This window comes from Bufo gargarizans, chromosome 2 (assembly GCF_014858855.1).
Source record: "Bufo gargarizans isolate SCDJY-AF-19 chromosome 2, ASM1485885v1, whole genome shotgun sequence".
Taxonomy (NCBI): Eukaryota; Metazoa; Chordata; class Amphibia; order Anura; family Bufonidae; genus Bufo; species Bufo gargarizans.
In genome coordinates this window covers 294,440,835-294,463,403 of record NC_058081.1, presented here as the reverse complement: position 1 = coordinate 294,463,403, position 22,569 = coordinate 294,440,835, and the positions used below count along the sequence as shown (strand labels likewise).

General features: G+C 45.5%; 1 protein-coding gene across 5 annotated transcripts in view; it reads right to left on the bottom strand.

Moving 5' to 3' along the window:
- The window catches only part of PPP1R12A (protein phosphatase 1 regulatory subunit 12A), a 117,288-nt gene extending 102,116 nt beyond the window's left edge, over positions 1-15,172 (bottom strand). Inside the window, exon 1 of one of the 5 annotated variants that reach the window (XM_044280398.1) lies at positions 14,629-15,172. In XM_044280398.1, coding sequence (XP_044136333.1) covers positions 14,629-14,865 — 237 coding nt within the window. In that variant the 5' untranslated portion in view covers positions 14,866-15,172. The remainder of the gene's footprint in view (positions 1-14,628) is intronic. The other 4 variants (XM_044280395.1, XM_044280397.1, XM_044280396.1 and 1 more) reach the window with 4 other exon arrangements.
- Between the last annotated feature and the right edge of the window lie 7,397 nt (positions 15,173-22,569).

Sequence of the window (22,569 nt, the reverse complement as noted above, 5' to 3'; positions counted from 1 at the left end):
TTCGGTTTTGTCCCCATTGACAATGAATAAGGGAAAAAAAACTGAAGTATTTCCGCTATTGAGCCCCCGTGACAAATAGGTAGTACATAATATTTACTGGAATTCAATTTCAGAAATGTTTTAAATTCCAGTTAGTAAATACACAATACACTATGGGAACCTGGCAGCACGCAATGCAGTGCAATCTGCAAGCAGCATGTTATAGAGCAGGAGGAGCTGAGCAGATTGATATATAGTTTTATGGGAAAGATTCAGTAAAACCTGTATTTTATACATTTACACCTCTGCATCAATCTCACGTGGGCCGACAGCCTTCCCTGTATACCTAGTCACACAGAATTAGCGGTCACTGAATGGCACCGCCCTCATAACGGATGCATAAAAAGAGCAGAGATATAAGTTACTGAACCTTTTCCACAAAACGATTAATCTGCTCAGTCTCCAATATGCTCCCGGCAGATTGCATTTTTGGGGAACGGGTTCCCTTTAATAACTGGAAAATACTGTTATACACTTAATTATAAGAAATCTACGAATTTGTCATCAGAAAAGCTCTATATACTGTATGTACGTCCTGGAAATGCAGAGAATCGTGGAAGTCTACATAGGAATAGAAGAAACATGTAGAGTGCATAGCTGCTATATTCAGTGCTCAACATGAAAGGGTTGTCCGGGAAGCAATAACTTTTCACAGGATCCCCATACTTACAGGTCCTGTCCTGCACCCTGGCTCCCGTGTGTCCACCTTCTGGTCTACAGCTCGTTTACCTCCTCTCGGATCTGCTGCAGACAATAACTGATGTCCACAGGAGACACATGACTGCTGAAGCCAGTTACTGGCTGCAGTGGAGCAGAGGATCCTGCCCATGCAGGGGGATGAATAAAACATGGACAGACAGAACCGACACCAAGGACTGGACCGGTGGGGAGTGGGCAAGTATGATTCTTTTCAAAGCAGAGACAGTATTCAAGCACCTTGGGGGGGGGGGGAGAGATCCTGTATTTTAAGCATCAGTTATGCTCATTTATGCACATTTGCCATCCGTTTTAGCCATTTCTGTCCGGAGCATAACGGATGCTTAAAATACAGGATCCATTTTTGGTTTATTTTTCTGTTCTGTTACAGATCAGAAGAATGAAAAACTAAGTGGTAATGTGAACTGTGCCTTATACGGTCTTCCTGTTCCGTGGGGACTGCATGTATGCCAGTGGTGACCTTCCTGCTCTGGTCTTCACTACTGAGCATGCGCAGCACAAGATCAGGCATAGTAACTAAGGGCCTTAAAGCAGCATGAAGTTACCTAGTATAACAGGTGGCATCATGGGCCCCACTGATCAGCTGTTCTGCAGTAGCTCCATCCACATTGACTCAGCTGTGTACTTCCAGCACCTATTTCTGAGATGGAGGGACTTCGGAACACCATTAAAAATAAAAGTTACGGAAAACCTCTAATTTGGACAACCTCCTTACCCTGACCAATCTTCTGTTTTGCCTTAAGAGGGTTAGCATCTACCCAAGTCCTCAGTAAGGTTTCTGACAGTAAGGCCTCTTTCACACGAGCGTGACAGATTAGGTCCGTGTAGTGAAACTCGCACTATTTTATAAACAAGTTCAGTCAGTTTTGTCTGCAATTGCGTGCAATGCGTTTTGATACGTTTTTCACGTACGTGATAAAAATAAAAAAAAACTGAAGGTTTACAAACAACATCTCTTAGCAACCACCAGTGAAAGACGCACTGCAGCCACACTTTCTTCCAGATGCAATGCGATTTTCACTGAAGCCCCACTGAACATGCTGCGTTTTTTTTACGCAACACTGAACTGATCCGTGGAAAAAAAAAAAAAACAACGCTCATGTACACAGACCCATTGAAATGAATGGGTCAGGATTCACTGCGGGTGCTATGTGTGCACGTCAGGCATTGAACCCATGCAGAAAACTTACTCGCGTGAAAGGGGCCTAAAATTAGTATTACATACTGTTTCTTCCAATAAAAAGGGGGGAAAAAGCAAAACGGCTCCATAAAATGGATTAGGGCGGAGGCTAACAAACTCGCCATGGATCTGTAAGGATGGGTTCACACACGTGGCAGATGCGCCACAGATTTGGAGAGGCAAGCCTGCAGCATTGTACAGTACTAGCAAAGTGGTTGAAATGATCAATAAGGGCCCATTCACACGACCGTATGGCTTTGCGGATCCGCAAAACACAGACACCAGCCATGTGCGTTCCGCAATTTGCGGACCGCACATGGCCGCAACCATAATAGAAAATGCCTATTCTTGTCTGCGATTGCGGATAAGAATAGGACATGTTCTATCTTTTCTGTAGAGACAAGGTACGGAATAACGGATGCGGACGGCACACAATGTGCTGTCCGCATCTTTTGAGGGCCCATAGAAATTAATGGATCCGCAGACCTTCCGCAAAATTGCGGAACGGCTACGGATCCGTACATACGGTCGTGTGAATGGGCCCTAAAGGTCATGTGTTTTGTGCTGCTGACCCATGCCAAGATACACAGTGGACTTTCCTGTTGTATTACAAGTCCATTGTCTCTGTACCATAAAGCCCGTTCACACAGCATTTATTTTCCGGCAGAAATTCCATTGGAAAAAAAACACTGTGAACGGTCCCTTAACCCCTTAAGGACACAGGGCGTACCGGTACGCCCTATTTCCCGAGTCCTTAAGGACCAAGGGCGTACCGGTACGTCCTGACTTAAAATCGGCATTCCGGCGCCGCGGGGGTTAATCGGAACGGGATTTCGGCTGAAATCATTCAGCCGGCATCCCGTAACAACGCAGGGGGGGGTCATTTGACCCCCCCGTATCGGCGATCGCAGAAAACCGCAGGTCAATTCAGACCTGCGGTTTTCTGCGTTTCCGGTCCATTCGGGTGTCCGGTGACCCGATGAACCGGAAAAAGACTGCGATCGGTGGCGTAATTATACACCACCAATCGGAGTCCGAGGATTTGAGGAGGCGGTGCTGGCCCTGGTGCTGAACACTGCTGTCCAGGGTGCTGATTGGTGCAGGGGAGAGAGGCGCGAGATTCAAACTTCCTGCGCTCCTCTCTCCCCTCCTCTTCCTGTTCTGCACGAGCACCCGGCAGCATCGTCCAGCACCAGCTCCTGTGTCCCCCTAATCGCCATCCATCACCCTCCTGCACCCATCGCCACCCAGGTAGGTTAGGGTCAGTGAGGGAGAGGCATCGTTAGGCAGGGAAAGAAGGGAAAAGTTAGTTAGGAAAAAAAAAAAAAAAAAAAAAACTTTTAACTTTTACACAAAACTTTTTTTGATCCATCTATCAGACCCCAGACCCCCCCCTGCCACTTGCCCCCCCCTACCAAAAACGGTGCCAAAACACCTATTTTTGGGCAAAATTTCAATTTAAATCCATTTTGCCGGTAATAAAGCAAGGGTTAACAGCCAAACAAAACTAAATATTTATTGCCCCGATTCTGTCGTTTGCAGAAACACCCCATATGTGGTCGTAAATGGCTATATAGCCGCACGGCAGGGCATAGAACGAAGGGAACGCCATACGGTTTCTGGAAGGCAGATTTTGATGGACAGTTTTTTTTTTGACACCATGTCCCATTAGAAGCCCCCCCTGATGTAGCCCAGACTAGAAACTCCAAAAAAGTGACCCCATCTAAGAAACTACACCCCTCAAGGTATTCAAAAGTTACTTTACAAACTATGTTAACCCTTTAGGTGTTCCACAAAACTAAATAGCGAATGTAGAAACAATTTTAGATTTTAATTTTTTTGTTACATTGCCTCAAAAAAGAGTAATATAGAGCAACCAAATATCAAATTTACCCCAAAAATAGTCCCAAAACAACAACCACCTTATCCCGTAGTTTCCTAGATGGGGTCACTTTTATGGAGTTTCTACTCTAGGGGTGCATCAGGGGGCTTGAAAGGGTACATGGTGTAAATAAACCAGTCCAGCAAAATCTGCCTTCCAAAAACCATATGGCGTTCCCCTTCTTCTATGTCCTGCCGTTTAGCCAAATAGTAGTTTACCACCACATATGGGGTGTTTCTGCAAACTACAGAATCAGGGCAACCCATTTTGAGTGTTGTTTGGCAGTTAACCCTTGTTTTACTCCTAGAAAAAATTGATTATATTGGAAAATTTTCCAAAAAATTGAAATTTCATAATTGTTTCTCCATCTGCCATTAACTCTTGTGGAACACCTAAAGGGTTAACAAAGTTTGTAAACCCAGTTTTGAATACCTTGAGGGGTGTACTTTCTTAGATGGAGTCACTTTTTTGAAATTTCTATTCTAGGGGTGCAACAGGGGGCTTCAAATGGGACATGGTATAAACAAAACCAGTCCTGCAAAATCTGCCTTCCAAAACCCATATGGTGTTCCCCTCCTTCTATGTGCTACCGTTCGGCCAAACAGTAGTTTACGACCACATATGGGGTGTTTTTGCAAACTACAGAATCAGGGCAACCCATTTTGAGTGTTGTTTGGCAGTTAACCCTTGTTTTACTCCTAGAAAAAATTGATTATATTGGAAAATTTTCCAAAAAATTGAAATTTCATAATTGTTTCTCCATCTGCCATTAACTCTTGTGGAACACCTAAAGGGTTAACAAAGTTTGTAAACCCAGTTTTGAATACCTTGAGGGGTGTACTTTCTTAGATGGAGTCACTTTTTTGAAATTTCTATTCTAGGGGTGCAACAGGGGGCTTCAAATGGGACATGGTATAAACAAAACCAGTCCTGCAAAATCTGCCTTCCAAAACCCATATGGTGTTCCCCTCCTTCTATGTGCTACCGTTCGGCCAAACAGTAGTTTACGACCACATATGGGGTGTTTTTGCAAACTACAGAATCAGGGCAACCCATTTTGAGTGTTGTTTGGCAGTTAACCCTTATTTTACTCCTGGAAAAAATTTATTATATTGGAAAATTTTCCAAAAAATAGAAATTTCAAAATTGTTTCTCCATCTGCCATTAACTCTTGTGGAACACCTAAAGGGTTAATAAAGTTTGAAAAAACAGTTTTGAATACCTTGAGGGGTGTAGTTTCTAGAATGGGGTCATTTTTGGGAGGTTTCTATTATCTAAGCCTCACAATATGACTTCAAACCTGAACTGGTCCATAAAAAGTGGGATTTTGAAGATTTCTCAAAAATTTCAAAATTTGCTTCTAAACTTCTAAGCCTTGTAACATCCCCAAAAAATAAAATATCATTCCCAAAATGCTACAAACATGAAGTAGACATATGGGGAATGTAAAGTCATCACAATTTTTGGGGGTATTACTATGTATTACAGAAGTAGAGAAACTGAAACTTTGAAATTTGCTAATTTTTCAAAATTTTTGGTAAAAAATGTATTTTTTTATGCAAAAAAAATAACTTTTTTGACCCAATTTTAGCAGTGTCATGAAGTACAATATGTGACGAAAAAACAATCTCAGAACGGCCTGGGTAAGTCAAAGCGTTTGAAAGTTATGAGCACTTAAAGTGACACTGGTCAGATTTGCAAAAAATGGCCCGGTCCTTAAGGTGAAAATGAGCCCGGTCCTTAAGGGGTTAAAATAATAAAAGCAATTACTGCCCTTGCTCCCGATTTATTTTGGACCATAAGTGGCTCCTTCTGCACAGCCCTCCAGCGCAGTTATAAGCCACTACTGACCTTTAACTGGAGCAGGCATCTGTCACCGACAGCTGAGCCCCTCTCCACCAGCCCTGGAAAGGTGGAATGCCAAGAAGGGGTTAACCCCTCTTGAATGGTGGACAGCGCTGGCATGCACATAGGTGCACAATCATACAGGAGATGCAGGGCAAGGAGCCAAAATTCTTGACATTTTTCAAATACTAAAGCTGAAAGCAGCTGTCCTAGCGTAGCCTTATTTTACATACTAACAGTTTATGAGGCCGAAAAGAGACATTTGTCCATCCAGTTCAGCCTGTTATCCTGCAAGTTGATCCAGAGGAAGGCAAAAAAAAAAAATGGAGGTACAAGCCAATTTTGATAATCTTTCAGGGTACTGTAGTTGCCCCATTCCAATATTCCAGCTGCGCCAGATGACCTGGCCTCCACAGTCACTGGACCTGAACCCAATTGAGATGGTTTGGAGTGAGCTGGACCGCAGAGTGAAGGCAAAAGGGCCAACAAGTGCTAAGCATCTCTGGGAACTCCTTCAAGACTGTTGGACAACCATTTCAGGTGACTACCGCTTGAAGCTCATCAGGAGAATGCCAAGAGTGTGCAAAGCAGTAGTCAAAGCAAAAGGTGGCTACTTTGAAGAACCTAGAATATGACATTTTCAGTTTCACACTTTTTTGTTATGTATACAGGTCCTTCTAAAAAAAATTAGCATATTGTGATAAAGTTCATTATTTTACTGTAATGTACTGATAAACATTAGACTTTCATATATTTTAGATTCATTACACACCAACTGAAGTAGTTCAAGCCTTTTATTGTTTTAGTATTGATGATTTTGGCATACAGCTCATGAAAACCCAAAATTCCTATCTCAAAAAGTTAGCATATCATGAAAAGGTTCTCTAAACGAGCTATTAACCTAATCATCTGAATCAACTAATTAACTCTAAACACCTGCAAAAGATTCCTGAGGCTTTTAAAAACTCCCAGCCTGGTTCATTACTCAAAACCGCAATCATGGGTAAGGCTGCCGACCTGACTGCTGTCCAGAAGGCCATCATTGACACCCTCAAGCAAGAGGGTAAGACACAGAAAGAAATTTCTGAACGAATAGGCTGTTCCCAGAGTGCTGTATCAAGGCACCTCAGTGGGAAGTCTGTGGGAAGGAAAAAGTGTGGCAGAAAACGCTGCACAACGAGAAGAGGTGACCGGACCCTGAGGAAGATTGTGGAGAAGGACCGATTCCAGACCTTGGGGGACCTGCGGAAGCAGTGGACTGAGTCTGGAGTAGAAACATCCAGAGCCACCGTGTACAGGCGTGTGCAGGAAATGGGCTACAGGTGCCGCATTCCCCAGGTCAAGCCCCTTTTGAACCAGAAACAGCGGCAGAAGCGCCTGACCTGGGCTACAGAGAAGCAGCACTGGACTGTTGCATGTCATTCAGAAATCAAGGTGCCTGAGTCTGGAGGAAGACTGGGGAGAGGGAAATGCCAAAATGCCTGAAGTCCAGTGTCAAGTACCCACAGACGATGGTCTGGGGTGCCATGTCAGCTGCTGGTGTTGGTCCACTGTGTTTTATCAAGGGCAGGGTCAATGCAGCTAGCTAGCAGGAGATTTTGGAGCACTTCATGCTTCCATCTGATGAAAAGCTTTATGGAGATGAAGATTTCATTTTTCAGCACGACCTGGCACCTGCTCAGTGCCAAAACCACTGGTAAATGGTTTACTGACCATGGTATTACTGTGCTCAATTGGCCTGCCAACTCTCCTGACCTGAACCCCATAGAGAATCTGTGGGATATTGGGAAGAGAAAGTTGAGAGACGCAAGACCCAACACTCTGGATGAGCTTAAGGCCGCTATCGAAGCATCCTGGGCCTCCATAACACCTCAGCAGTGCCACAGGCTGATTGCCTCCATGCCACGCCGCATTGAAGCAGTCATTTCTGCAAAAGGATTCCCGACCAAGTATTGAGTGCATAACTGAACAAAACTATTTGAAGGTTGACTTTTTTTGTATTAAAAACACTTTTCTTTTATTGGTCGGATGAAATATGCTAATTTTTTGAGATAGGAAATTTGTGTTTTCATGAGCTGTATGCCAAAATCATCAATATTAAAACAATAAAAGGCTTGAACTACTTCAGTTGTGTGTAATGAATCTAAAATATATGAAAGTCTAATGTTTATCAGTACATTACAGAAAATAATGAACTTTATCACAATATGCTAATTTTTTTAGAAGGACCTGTATAATTCCACGTGTTAATTCATAGTTTTGATGCCTTCAGTGTGAATCTACAATTTTCATAGTCATGAAAATAAAGAAAACTCTTTGAATGAGAAGGTGTGTCCAAACTTTTGGTCTGTACTGTAGGTAAAAGTCGTTTCGCCCGACGTTGCGTGAGACCTTTGTGAATTACTTCGGTATTCCTATATGCACATCTAAAAACATTTAAACGGGTTGTACGGGACATACCTCCATTTTCACCTCGGCAGCCCCCCTGAGAGTTCATGCTCCTATGTTCTCCTTTGCCCTGCGCTAAATCGCATTTTCAGGAGTTCCGGTGACATACCGGGGCTCTCAATGGGGCTGCCAGGAAGCCCGGTGACGTTACTGGCACTGATGGACGGGCTTTAGCGCTGCCCTAGCCAGTTAAATGGCTAGGACATCGCTAAAGTCCGCCCATCAGAGCCGTTGTTGCCACCAAACACACTGTCGGGTGGAAGCCTCCGCCCGGCAGTGTTATAGTAAATAAAAGAGCCTTTTCCCTGCGCAATCCAGCGCATCGGAGCATTAGATGCAAACATCAGGGGGCTGCCTAGGGGAAAATATGGGTATGTCCGGGTTCAGCTCGGAACCTGGACAACCCCTTTAAAATAGCAATCCAAAGTGGGCTTTGTTACGGACTAGTACCTCGGTACCACAGCAGACTTTGGATTCCTATTAGGAACACCGAAGTCATGCACAGAAGTCTCACCCAACTTCAGGTGATAAGAAGAAGTTTTCCTACACTGAGCCAATACATTTTATTGCTGTACGGAATCAGCAATAAAAACTAAGTTCTTGAATGAATTGACTTCAGGTCTAGGATCTATTCTCTCAAGCCTAACTGCCCACATTCCGGACATGGATCATAGGACAGTCCTATTAGGGGCCAGCCGCTCAGTTCCACATAGTGCACACGGCCCGGGATCTGCGATTGTGTGCATAAGCCCTTATTCACGTCAGTTTTTTTCCACTGAACAGATTTGCAGAAAACCCTGAAGCAAAACTGAGGCAAAAATTGTTTTTTTCTGAAAAGTTCTGTATTGCTCATATGAAAGAGGCCTACAGCCCACCTGACAGGAACCTGGCATGCCATGGGATGAGTTGTACCATCAGTGCCCCTCTGATTCTCTGGGCCAACAGATGTGGGGGGGCAGGCATGTCCTATGGATTCTCAGTCTTGATATAAACTAAAATCTTTCCATTCACTGACAGCTCTTGAAGAATTTTTACAGAAAGCATTGCGGAATTAAAACGGTTTTCCAGGATTTTTATACTGATGACCCATTCTGAGTGATGAGGATAGGTCATCAGTATCTTCTGAACTGTGGGGGTCCGACACCCAGGACCCCCGCCGATCAACTCCTTTGAGAAGGCACTGGAGCTCCTGTGAGCCCCGCTGCCTTCTTGCAGCTTACCAAGCACAGTGCCACACATTGAATAGTGGCTGTGCTTGGTATTGCACATCATACTACATCAGTCCAAGAATTGTGGCTGTCACACGGACTGTGATTAATGGACCGGGCACTCTAAACTGTCCTCGGACTGAGATTAGATACTCTGCACATCTCTCCAACCAGAGCCCCCTGTGACAGATGCAGTAGTATCCTCCACGTTTGGAATCGGATGACTAGTGAGCAAATCATTCCTGCCCACAGCAAACCTACAGTGAGGAGGCGACGTGCAACAGCATTTCACCGACTACTTCATCAGTTTTTCGAGGACTGTTGTGCGGAGTTGGGCTGGATAAATCCTCAGCTCCAGGTTGCCATGGCAACCAAATGACACCAGCGGAAGCCAAGCCTGTCATCTCAGAACGCTGTTAACCCCTCTATCTTCATGCCAAGTAGAACCATGGTGTGCTCAGCCGGGAAGAGAGGAGTCATGGCGGCAGCACCTTCCCTCTACATACATCGGCACAGAAATCCCTTTAAGAAGTACTTTAACGTCTAAAGCAGCAGCGGAAAAAATGGCAATAAGTCAATAAGGGGCTGGTCACATCACGGTTTTGTAACACGTTTAACACATACATTGGGGAAAAATGGATGCAGAAGTATAGTACACTGTGCTTTCCCAGCAAAGAAAGATACATTAATGGGGACTTTCTTTTACAATGGAATCCTATGAGGATGATGTCTGAGGCTCTAATCAGGATCAACTCTACAAGGCATATACCTCTCTTCCTGCCGTCAGTGGTCCGGAGGCGAAGAAAAATGAACCTTTTAAAATATGCGAATTAGGTATTCGAGCACCAGGAGGCGGGCTTGTGCGTTTGAAGCGCCACTCCAGCAATGCCCCTGGTGCTCCATAATAAGGCCCTCTGCTGTAGTTCACACCCCCTGCCTTTAGATTGACAGTGCTAGACCCTCTGGTGGAGCACTGAGTAGGGTTATAGCGGGTATCGAAGTATGTACCAGAGAACATGGAGCGTGCTGCTCTCAGCGTGCTCCATGTCCTCTTCAGCAGCACATGGGAGAAGGAGCCCCCCCCTCCTGTGCCGCCGCCAATAAGAAGAGAGAGGGGCGGAGGAGGGGAGGGGCTGTGGCCACTGCACCACCAATGTTTTTAGTACTGGGAGAGGGGGGCGCCCTGCCCTACGAATGATAACTCACCCATTAATACAAATACAGGAGGCGGGTGCCAGCAGCAGAATCACATAGGCGGCACCCGACCTCTGACATGGCGCTGCGATCCACGGCAGTTAACTCCTGGATCGCAGCGCCCTGTCAGAGGTTTGAATTAATGGGTGCGTTAACATCATTGTTGGAGCAGGGCGCTACCTTTAATTTAGCTTTTTCTGAATGTTACCATGGCTGCCGGGACGCTAAAGTCCTGTCAGCCGTGGTAAAGTGTAGTGGGGAGCGGGGAGCAGTATACTTACCATCCGTGCGGCTCCGGGGGCGCTTCAGAGTGACGTCAGGGCGCGCATGGATGACGTCATCCATGCGCATGGGGCGCTCTGACGTCATTCTGGAGCACCCCGGGAGCTGCACGGACTGTAAGTATACAGCTCCCCACGACTACTATGGCAACCAGGACTTTAATAGCGTCCTGGGTGCCATAGTAACACTGAACGCATTTTAAAGACGGATCCGTCTTCAAATGCTTTCAGTTCACTTGCGTTTTTCCGGATCCCGCGTATAATTCCGGCAAGTGGAGTACACGCCGGATCCGGACAACGCAAGTGTGAAAGAGGCCTAAGGGGGGAAATAGTTATATATATATATATATATATATATATATATATATATATATATATATATATATATATATATATATATAAATAAATAAAAAAATAAAAAATAAATAAAAAAAAAACACACCAAAATATTAAGTATAAGTCACCCTCTTTCCCCAATTTTACATATAAAATATATAAACATATTACATATCGCCACGTCCAAAAAAGTGCGAATTATTAAAATATTTAAAAATTCTTTTGTGGTGAACGCCGTAACAGGAAAAAAAGAATTAAAAAAAAAAGAAAAAAAAAATGTTCGATTGGACATTTTTTTTGTCACCTTCTCCCCCCAAAAAATAGGATCGGACTGTTCGATTATGAGCTGGACGTTTCATGAAATGCGGATTGCATGCTGCTTTTTTGGTGTTTTATTGTATTCGCATGGTATCGAATTGTATAGAGTATAGCAATACTTTTTTATGGTATCGAAATAGAGTGAAAATTTTGGTGTCAAAACAACCCTAGCACCGAGATCCTGTGCCTGCGCACACATCTTTAGCTTCGTCCCTGACTTGTGAGAATGTATAGTGCGTCACATCACTGAACCAAGAAGTGACAGCGCATGCGCACTGTACAGCTTCACAAGCCAGGAACAAAGTTGAAGTTGTGTGCACGCACCATTCTTGACACGGCACGGGATCTCAGCGATAGGCGCGTCATTATGGAGCACCAGGGGCGTCACTGCAGCGGTGCTCCAAACACATAAGCCCACCTCCTGGTGCTTGAATACATCATTTGCATAGGTTTAAAGGTTTATTTTTCTCCACCACCAACAGCATAAAGAAAGGTATTGTTTGTGTCAGCATCATCAACCCTACCAGGCTATATGACTGGGGGATAGGGTTGAAGAAAAAGTACACATTTTGTGTATATGTTAAACGTAGGACAAGAACGTGATGTGAACGCAGCCCATCAATCCGTTCGTGTTCTCCACCAACTTTGCCACTGTTCCTGATGCCATTTTTGTAGTCACCAGTAAGGCTAGTTTCACACTAGCGTTTTTTTTTGTGGCTCCGTCATGGATCTGCAAAAACGCTTCCATTACCATAATACAACGGCATGCATCCGTCATGAACGGATCCGGTTGCATTATATCTTCTATAGCCATGACGGATCAGTCTTGAAAGTCAATGGGGGACGGATCAGTTTTCTATTATGTCAGAGAAAACGGATCCATCCCCATCGACTTACATTGTGTGTCAGGACAGATCCGTCTTGCGCCACACCACATCGCGGACAGACTGCGATGGGAGCGCAACCAAACGGAACGGAATGCATTTTGGTGCATTCTGTTTCATTCAGTTTTGTCCCTATTGACAATGAATGGGGACAAAAAACTGAAGCCTTTTCATCCAGTATTGAGATCCTATAACGGCTCTCAATAGCGGAATTGAAAACGCTAGTGTGAAAGTAGCCTAAAAGGGGTGTGGATTTTAAGTTGACAACCATGTGAAGTCAGACTGGTGTACAAGGCAGCAGTACCACCAGAGAAGGGGTGCACATCAGGAGGATTTCCCAGCATACACCTTAGGGCACATTCACACGAACGTATTTTGCATTCCGTATACGGGTAGCTTTCTGCGTTCCGCATGCCGTTCGTATACGGAACCATTCATTTCAATGGGTCCGCAAAAGATGCGGACAGCACTCTGTGTGCATTCCGCATCTGTTGCTCCGTTCCATGGACCTGCAAAAGTCAGTTTTGCGTACAATAGGCATCTCTATAATGGGCCACTTGTTCCGTTCCGCAAATCGCGGAAGGCACACGGGCAGCATCTGTTTTTTTTGCTAATACGCAATTTGCGTACCGCAAAAAACGGCACGGTCGTGTGAACAAGCCATATGGATGCCTACAACCCAAGCATATGCATATACCGCCCATCGAATCCTATTCTTAAAAAAAACTAAAACATTCCTATACTTTTCTTTTAGTGGATGCTCCTGTATAGACTATGCTAGCACGGGGGGGTATGCTGGCTTATAGCAGAGCATGGATGGGGGGGCGATGAGAAACTTCTGGCCTCCATCGACTTGCTGGACCCAATAGATGGAGAAATGTACATTAAACTTACACAGTACAACCAACGTGATCAAACGTCTTAGGCCTTGTTCACACCTGGAGCAGAACAGAAATAAACACATCAAATCAGTTGCGTGCATGACACACATGGCACCCAACAGTGTATGAAGGGTCACAGGACGAGCGTGCGCTGCATGCTGCTCTACTCTGCCCGGCATTTTCAATGGAAAGATGTGAACAAAGCCCTATGTGCCAGTAGTCAGTGCTTCAATACATGGACATCGCCGCAACTGGAGGAGCTGGGACAGGGAAGGTCAATATCGAACCCAAGTCCGCTAAATCTAGTGACTGGTGACTAAACTTCTGCTGCTCTCTATTAAGGGGAGCGAAGACGGGCATGCAGCCGCGCTCCTCGTTTAGATGCACAGTAAAACACTAAATTGACCTTGACCGAAATCTCAGATTCCTTCTGTTTGTGCAAGTCCAGTCCCAGCTAAGCAGCTGTAGACAAAGCGGAGCAGTGCAACCCGAGCCTGCCGGCGCTCAGCACCTCCTGATCAGCTCCATTGCTAACCTGCCCTTATTTGGCCAACGCTGAGATTCCAATCTGCCGGCCACAAAGCCCTCATGCTAAGGAACCTCCACCGGCAGCGCCTCTCTACCAACTGCTGGTGGGCAGAGGACACATCACATCGCTCCCCAAGAGATCCTCACATCACAATCAATAGGACGCTGTCATCGACTGCAATCGTACCACAATTCATTGATTTCCACCCAAAATGCCCAAGTAAACAGGCGTTCCATTCCACAGGTCGACAACTCGGACATCAGCCTCTTCCTTTTCAGGTGACAGCAGGAAGCTGCCGTCACGTCAGGTCTCAGGGGCGGTCATCAACATCAATGAATGGCAGAGCTGAATAGGTAATAATCTAGCGGGAGCAAGGTGATCAGAACCAGAGGATCACAACCTGGTCAATACAGCTTTTCTGGAAACAGATAGACCCAAGAAATTATTGAATGGAACCCACAGCTTGAAGGAAGAAACGCAATGGATGTGAAGGAACGTTACGTTATCGAGGTGAAACGCGGCTCCTGTATACTAGACAGCAGCAGAATACACACGGCCGTGGAAGGTGGTCTATACTCTGCAGACACTTCTATGACTCCATATGAAGAAAGCAAGCAAAGAATCGCCAAGATCCTCCAAAGAAACCAGGCTAGAGGCGGCCCTAGTGCTGGAACGCACCAGCCATCACTCCCCACCGCTTCCAGGGGGTCGCTGCCCATTGATCTACAATGACCCTGGATGGTGATGGCAGACATTAGGGTGGCACCACTTTTGACCCTTCCTGAGGCCTGTGCCCACACTGCCAGGGGCTGGGCACATCACCTGAGGATCGTGGTGACATTTGTGAGGAAGGGATGTGACACTATGAATGACATGTCACGGGTACCTGGTGCAGGGCGGTGAGCCCGTCCACATTGGCGTAGTTGATGTCAGCCCCCCGGTCCAGTAACTTCAGCACCTCCTCGCTGTCACCGCTGGAGCAGGCGGCCAGGAACACGGCCCCGTCGTCGAACTTCACCTTGGTCTTCTTCCGCTTGATGACGTGCGGCTCCAGGTCCGTCTCTGAGCCGATCCAGCGCTTGAGCTGCTCGTTCCTCTTCTGTTTAGCGTCCGCCATCTTCATGCCCTCCCCCTCCCAGCCCCGGGTCCTTCCCTTCCTGACTGGCTGCCGCGGTCTCCCTCTAGCCTTCCGCGAGGTTTCCTACAGGAGGGCTCCGAGGCCGCTCTACACCGCAGCCTCCGTGTCTCGGCGGAGTCCGGGGCCCACACCCAACACCTCTCTCACTGACACACAGACGTCTGCAGGCCCCGACCGGCTGCGCACACACAACGCGCGCCCGCGACGCTCATTTGCATATTCTCGCGAGACAAGCGGGCGGCAGAACATATAGCTGTTGCGGGGCTGCTGGCCGCCACCGCCTTCGGAGAGGGGAGGGGCTATGGGCGCAGAGAGGCGCTGTGTTTGGCTGGTGGCGTGCTGACGTCATCGCTACCTTGTTTGGATGAGGATGAGTTGTTACTTGTAGTAAGGCAGTGGTTGCGCCGTGTACCGGGCGGCCGGCCAGCTGATCCTCCGATAGGGAGAGCCCTCGCTCACCTCTTCCTCATGCTGTCCCTGGAAAATGCTGTGTGTACATGCCACTGGGTGGTTGTAATTATAGCTCCCCTGAGGTAGTGTGTCCTGGGCTGCAGGACAACCTAGGGTGGGCAGTAGGTAGTCATGGCGCCATGCCCAGCACTTTGCCTTTACACAGGGGAGCTGCCAGAAGTTTTGTGGATGGAGTTATATTTGTAGCCAAATATATCAATATAGCTTTTTGCAAAAAGTGGCGCGTCCTCTGGAACCTTAAAGGGGTTGTCTCATCTATGTCTGATAGCGGTGGGACCCACAGCTATCTTCTAAACAGAGCCCCTTCACTGCTACTGTTCCCACACTTAGGGTCCATTCACACGTCCGGAAAATGGGTCTGTATCCATTCCGCAATTTTGCGGAACAGGTGCGGACCCAATTTTTTATTCAATGGGGCCGGAATGTGCTGTCCGCACTTCCGTTCCGCAAAAAAAATGAAAATAGAACATGTCCTATTGTCCGCAATTGCGGACAAGAAAAGGCATTTTCTATGAGAATACCGGCAATGTGCGGTCCTCAAAACGCATATGGACGTGTGAATGGACCCTTGCACTCAGAAAATGCCTACTCAGTCAATTAAAGGGGTTTTCCCATCTCAGATAATAGGGGCATATCGCTAGGATATAGCCCCATTGTCTGATAGCTGCGGGTCCCACCTCTGGGAGGCCACACCTACATCGAGCATGCGCAGCTGCCCTTCATTCATTTCTATGGGGTTGCTGAAAATAGCCAAGCACTGGCTCGACTTTTTCCGTCAGGCCCATAGAAGTGAATGGGATCGGTTGGCCGGTCATGCGTGGTGCGCTCCCATTCACTCCTATGGGGAGAAAGATTGGTGGTGGCCAGACCAGAGTCCGCCAGCCACCACTTTGGCCTGCTCCGTTCTCGATATATATGCCCCCATTGCAAGAACCTCCCTCTTCCCTGGACAGCCCTATAAAGGGAAGCCTACTTACCTGCTTCCCGATGCTGGCTCCCTGCTCTTTCTCCTCGCGGCCTGCGATGCTCCGCTGGGCTCCATCGCCGTAAACAGCTTTGACAAATAGCCACATGATGCAAGGAGATCTGGTTTCTGCCATGGCCAGTGATTGGCTGCGCAATGTCAGACCGGATATTTGCATGCTGCATAGCATCGCAGGCCAGGAGAAGGAGGTAAGTAATCGTCCCGTTACAGGTCCAGCCAGTTCTTGCACAACCTCTTTAAGGGTACACTGAAAATCAGTCATGATGGCTGTTTTTTAAATGGCTGTCGTATGCCCGTTTTCAGAACCATTGGAGTCTATGGGGCTATTCACATGGCTGTTTTTTTGTTTGTTTTTTTTTACAAACTGTGAATAACCAATGTCCTAAAGTAGGACGTATCCTATTGTCAGCCATTTTGACAGCCAGACTGAAATCAATGGGGTCATTTTTAACTGCCGTATAGGCAGAGGTGTACCAGTATAATGGTCATTAAGAACTGTTACTATATATGTGGGGGGCATTATATGTCCTGGAGGCACTGCAGAGGGCCATTATTTGTACTGAGGGCACTATGGGAGCATTATATGTGCAGTGGTGGGGTGCATTATATATCCTGAAGGCATTGCAGGAGTTGGGGATCACATATAAACGACAGGAAATGGAAGCTAAATGGCCAAGAAAAACAAACAATTTATCACTTTTTAACGGCTGTTTTTTTCCCTTTCATGTGAATGTAAACTTAGATGAAAAAATCCTTAGGTATAGTGGGGGGGGGGGGGGGGGGCAGTTTTATCGTGACCAGTGTGTGCTGCAGCGGTTTTGATAGGGCCTGTGGTGCCGAAGGTTGTGCCTAATTTATGGCAAGGTGCAGGCCACGTTGTAAATTAGGTGCATCCTACGGTAGTCCATGAGCCTAAACTGAAATCTATGGCAGCTCAGAGCTGTTAACCCCTATAATACATCTAGAAATATATACTATAAGAAATATGCCCATTACTCACAATCTCAGTAGCAATCAGCAGTCTTCTAAAATGTCCAACATGTTGGCCCAAGAAATGGTGAATAACTAGTTCTTAGTGAGTATGGAAACATACATTTTCTGTATAAAGCAATAAAGGCCATTTAACATAATGTTATAAAACATAGCAGACAGCACATAAAAGATCATTTATAAGTTTTGGGTAGAAACTGGCTGGCTGTTTTATAATATGTAAATGAGCCTCTAGGAGCAGTGGGGGCGTTGCTCCTGCACCTAGTGGCTCCCGTCTCCCACCTCAAGTCACGCCTTCCAAGTGTTGATTGAAGGGGCCAGGCATCGGTCGCATCCTTCTGCCTGCCCTGTGGAAATCTCGCTCCTTTCGGTATTCTGTTTTTTATAAATTTTTTCTACTTTTTACAATTTTCTATGTGTTTATTATGGGAAAGGGGCTTTGTTGTTGTTTTTTACTTTAAACTTTTTTTTTATTATGAAAAATACTTTTCTAACCTTTTTTTTTCTTTTAGTTTTTGTTCCACTGTGGGACATTAACTTTTGGGGATCTGATCCCCTCCACAATGCATTACAAAACATGTGAATTGTAATGCAGTTGCCGTCAGTGTATTACCAGTGTGGGTCTTACAGGCTTCCATAAATCTGAAAATGATTTATTTATTCTCATAGTCTAATCCACACTTTATTCCATATTGTGTAGGATTTGTTTGTGGCACATGTGGTCCACTGACGGCATCCTCCATTGTATGCATTAATTGGAGGTTTTGCTCCCCCGGTTATAAATACGCTACAGTATTTGGGGTTCTGAGCATTTCCTCCCATTAAGGCCACTTTATTCAGTGATTTGTCTTTATATGTCTGGAATATGCCATTTTATATCTTTGGCAACATTCTGGTGCACCTGGTAGCCTGTTATAGGTGGGGCTCACAGCCTCCCCCCATTGTATTTGTGATCTCACTTAGGCTACTTTCACACTAGCGTTCGATCGGATCCGTTCTGAACGGATCCGATCATAATAATGCAGACGGAGGCTCCGTTCAGAACGGATCCGTCTGCATTATTTTAGCATATAAAAGCTAAGTGTGAAAATAGCCTCGTACGGATCCGTCCAGACTTTCAATGTAAAGTCAATGGGGGACGGATCCGCCTGAAGATTGAGCCATATTGTGGCATCTTCAAACGGATCCGTCCCCATTGACTTACATTGTAAGTCTGGACGGATCCGTACGCCTCCGCACGGCCAGGCGGACACCCGAACGCTGCAAGCAGCGTTCAGCTGTCTGCCTGTCCGTGCGGAGGCGAGCGGAGCGGAGGCTGAACGCCGCCAGACTGATGCAGTCTGAGCGGATCCGCTCCATTCAGACTGCATCAGGGCTGGACGGCTGCGTTCGGGTCCGCTCGTGAGCCCCTTCAAACGGAGCTCACGAGCGGACACCCGAACGCTAGTGTGAAAGCAGCCTTAGGAGGGTTGAGGAAGCGTGGCTGTGAGTCGGGTCATAGAACCTATCAGACAGTGTTCACACACTATAGGTAGGTTTAGCTGTAGGTCCTGCGCCAACTGAGATACCTTGACGGGGTACGCGGGCTCTGATATGTTCTTGAATGGAATATATTGGCTAAAGTCTCATTTTAACATCTAGCGTGAGGGTTTAGCCTTGTATTTTTATTTGCATATATTGTAGTGCACCTTTTGCAGTGATTTATTTATTCTCATAGTCTAATCCACACTTTGTTCTATATTGTGTAGGATTTTTCTGTGGCACATGTGGTCCGCTGCCGGCATCCTCCATTGTATGCAATAATTGCTGGGGATTGGCGTTTGCAGCGGATCACATGTGGAGGTTTTGCTCCCCCGGTTATAAATACGCTACAGTATTTGGGGTTCTGAGCATTTCCTCCCATTAAGGCCACTTTATTCAGTGATTTGTCTCACTGGCTTCCATAGAAGCTGACTGCGGCATACAGAGTGTTATAGCGCCGGAATACACAGCAGGGGCATTGATCAGCTGGGCACAGCCCCTGCACCCACCCAGTCAGCGCACTGTAACTGTATGGCGGCTGTTGGGAAGTCACTTCCTGATGCGCCATACATGCACAGTGGATGTCGGGAAGCGGTTAATAGCTGACCATTCTGGCTCTGAGAAACATACCACAAACAGACAAAATAAATGATTTTAAATAATGGCTTGCTTTTCTAGATCGTGTAGAGGAAAAATATGGGATTATTTTGTAATTGTGTAAGTTAGACAGCAGTTAAAAGGGAGTGTTTACAGCGTGACCTTCATGAACCATTGATCAGGGGTGCGCAGCCAATTAGGGTGGCGGCAAGGATGTGGGAAATGAGTGCTTCCATTGTGGTAGCGCTAATCTATCTATATTCAACTGTATCACCATCCTATCTGCAACACAGAAAGGGGCATTGGCATACATTATGGGGGCATTCACTCTATCGAGGCACTAAGAAGAGGTATGTTTTGTTCTGGCACACACTGTTAGGGGTCTTTTTTACAGGTACACATTTCAAAGGGACACTTTTGTACTAACACACATTAGGGGTAATTTTTTTACTGTCACACTATATAAGGAGAACTATTACTACTGAGGGACATCATGGTGAACTTTATTACTACTGACAGACTATGGGGAACATGATTACTAGTATGCACACCTTGGGGGATTATTACTGTTGGGGGCCCTTTAGACACACTATTACTACTAAATGCACTCTGGCAGAGAATTATTACTATTGGTGTGACTTTTGGGACCACTATTACTGTGGGGGCACCCTGGCACAGTATCGGCTTTGCACAATTATTTTGGGGGGACATTGTATTTATATTATTAGTATCAGAGACACTGTTTGCTTGGCACAGTTATTTTTTAGAGTACCATGTGGCAATAATCATTGAAGGGCGCACTATCTGTGTGGTACTAGTATTTTCAGGGGGATTATCTGTTTCTTCAGTATAGTATTGGGGAGAATAGCAGGCACAATATTGGGGGGGGGTGGCAGGATGGGGTGTTCAGAAGGTGTGAGGATGATGGAAAAGTAGGAAATTAAGATGTTGTATTGTCAAACTCTGTAGAGACAAGAGAGGGCTGAAAGAAATCATCATGGTGGTCAGGTTGAATTGAAGATATGGCCTCAACAAAAGTTGTCAACTGATATAATGGAAAGGATATAACAACACCTTCAAGATGGAAGTCCCATATGAATTGTGACAAAAGATGTTGGCTTTTCTTATTCAGAAAGTATAAACCAAACGGGAAGTTTATAAATAAAAAAAACTAAGGGGCATAGCATGGAAGATGTGAAAAAGTCAAGATAGAAAACTCAAAGTGTAGCGAGCCCCTGAGGAGTTGGTGCAACGGATGGAAGTGGTAGTGGCCCTGATGAGATGATGTGTCACGGTGTATTCCCTAAATCCGTGGCTCCCTGGGGATCGGTGCAGTGAAAAGGTAGTATAAGGAATCAGGGCAGAAGTGGAAGAATAAAATTCTCTCTTTAGTATGTGTAAAATAGAAGTTGCAGTACATTCAGCAGTAGTTTGTACACAAACATTACAAACAAAACTTTGCAGATACCCCCAGGTCTTAGGTACTATGCCTTTTATCTGATGGATGGTGTACTAATGAGACATAGAAAGAAGGGTCGTCCCATCTCAGTGTTTCAATGGTGAGATACGACTACTGCCGGGCTTACCAAAACAGCCAAAAGGGCTGGCATTCTAGTGTTTCTGTAACACCCATTTTGGTGATTGGCTAACCTGCTTCCATAACTACCGTAAGTAGCTTGTTCTGTTATGCTATTTGCATAGCTCTTATTCACTACAACGAGAGTTACTGAAACAGTGGCATATTGGCTGTTTCCATAAGGCCAGCCACCCAAGGTTAGTGCTTAGTCCTATCTCATCGTGGAAATTAGATGGGACAACTCCTTTAAAGGTCCAGGGGATGTGGGAAATACATTAACATTTTGGACACTTCTCATTCCATAATAAAAACATAAGTTCGAAGATGATGAAAATGGATTTAAAGGGGTTTTCTGGAAGTACAATGATGATTACCAATCCTCCGGGTAGGTCATCAATATCTGATTGGTGAGGTTCTGATTCCAGGCATCCTTGCGGATCAGCTGCTTGAAGCTGATCAGTGACATCACGTTTAATGGTCACATGGCCTATGTGCAGCTTAGTCCCATTAAAGTGAATTGGCCTGGGTTGCAATACGAAGTGCAGCCACTATACAATACAGGTACATCTCAATAAATTTGAATATCATCAAAAAGTTAATTTATTTCAGCAATTCAATTCAAAAAGTGAAACTCATACAGTATATTCTATGGATTAATTACACACAATGTGATCTATCTCAAGCGTTTTTTTTCTTTGCAGTTTGATGGTTATGGCTTACAGCTAATGAAAACCCAAATATTATTATCTGAGGCGATCAGCCTGTAGCACTGCTGAGGTGTTATGGAAGCCTAGGTTGTATTGATAGTGGCCCTAAGCTTGTCTTGACTGTTGGGTCTGGTGTCTCTCATCTTACTCTTGAAAATACCCCTTAGATTCTCTATGAGGTTTAGGTCCGGCGAATTTTCGGGCCAATCAAGCACAGTGATACCGTGTTTATTAAACCAGGTATTGGTACTTTTGGCAGTGTGGGAAGGTGCCAACTCCTGCTGGAAAATAAAATCAACATCTCCATAAAACCTGTCAGCAGACGGAAGCATGAGATGCTCTAAAAATTTACTGATAGATTACTGCACTGACTTTGTACTTGATATAACACAGTAGACCAATATAAACAGATGACATGGCTCCTCAAACCATCACTGGCTGGAAACTACACACTAGACCTCAAGCAACTTGGAATGTGTACCTCTCCACTCTTTCATGTCCTGTATGTCTGTGTATGGTGGCTCATGAAGCACTGACTCAAGCTGCAGTCCACTATTTGTGAATCTTTCCCAAATTCTTGAATAGCCTTTTCTTGACAAGTATCCATTAATATGCTTGGATACAGCTCTCTGTGAACAGCCAGCTTCTTTAGGAATGACCCTTTGTGGCTTACCTCCCTTGTGGAGGATGTCAATGACTGTCTTGTGGACAACTGTCAAGTCAGCAGTCTTCCCCATGATTGTGTAGCCCACTGAACAAGACTGAGGGACCATTTAAAGGCTTAGGAAACCTTTGCAGATGTTTTGTGTTGATTAGCTGATGACAGTGTGACATGTGAGTCT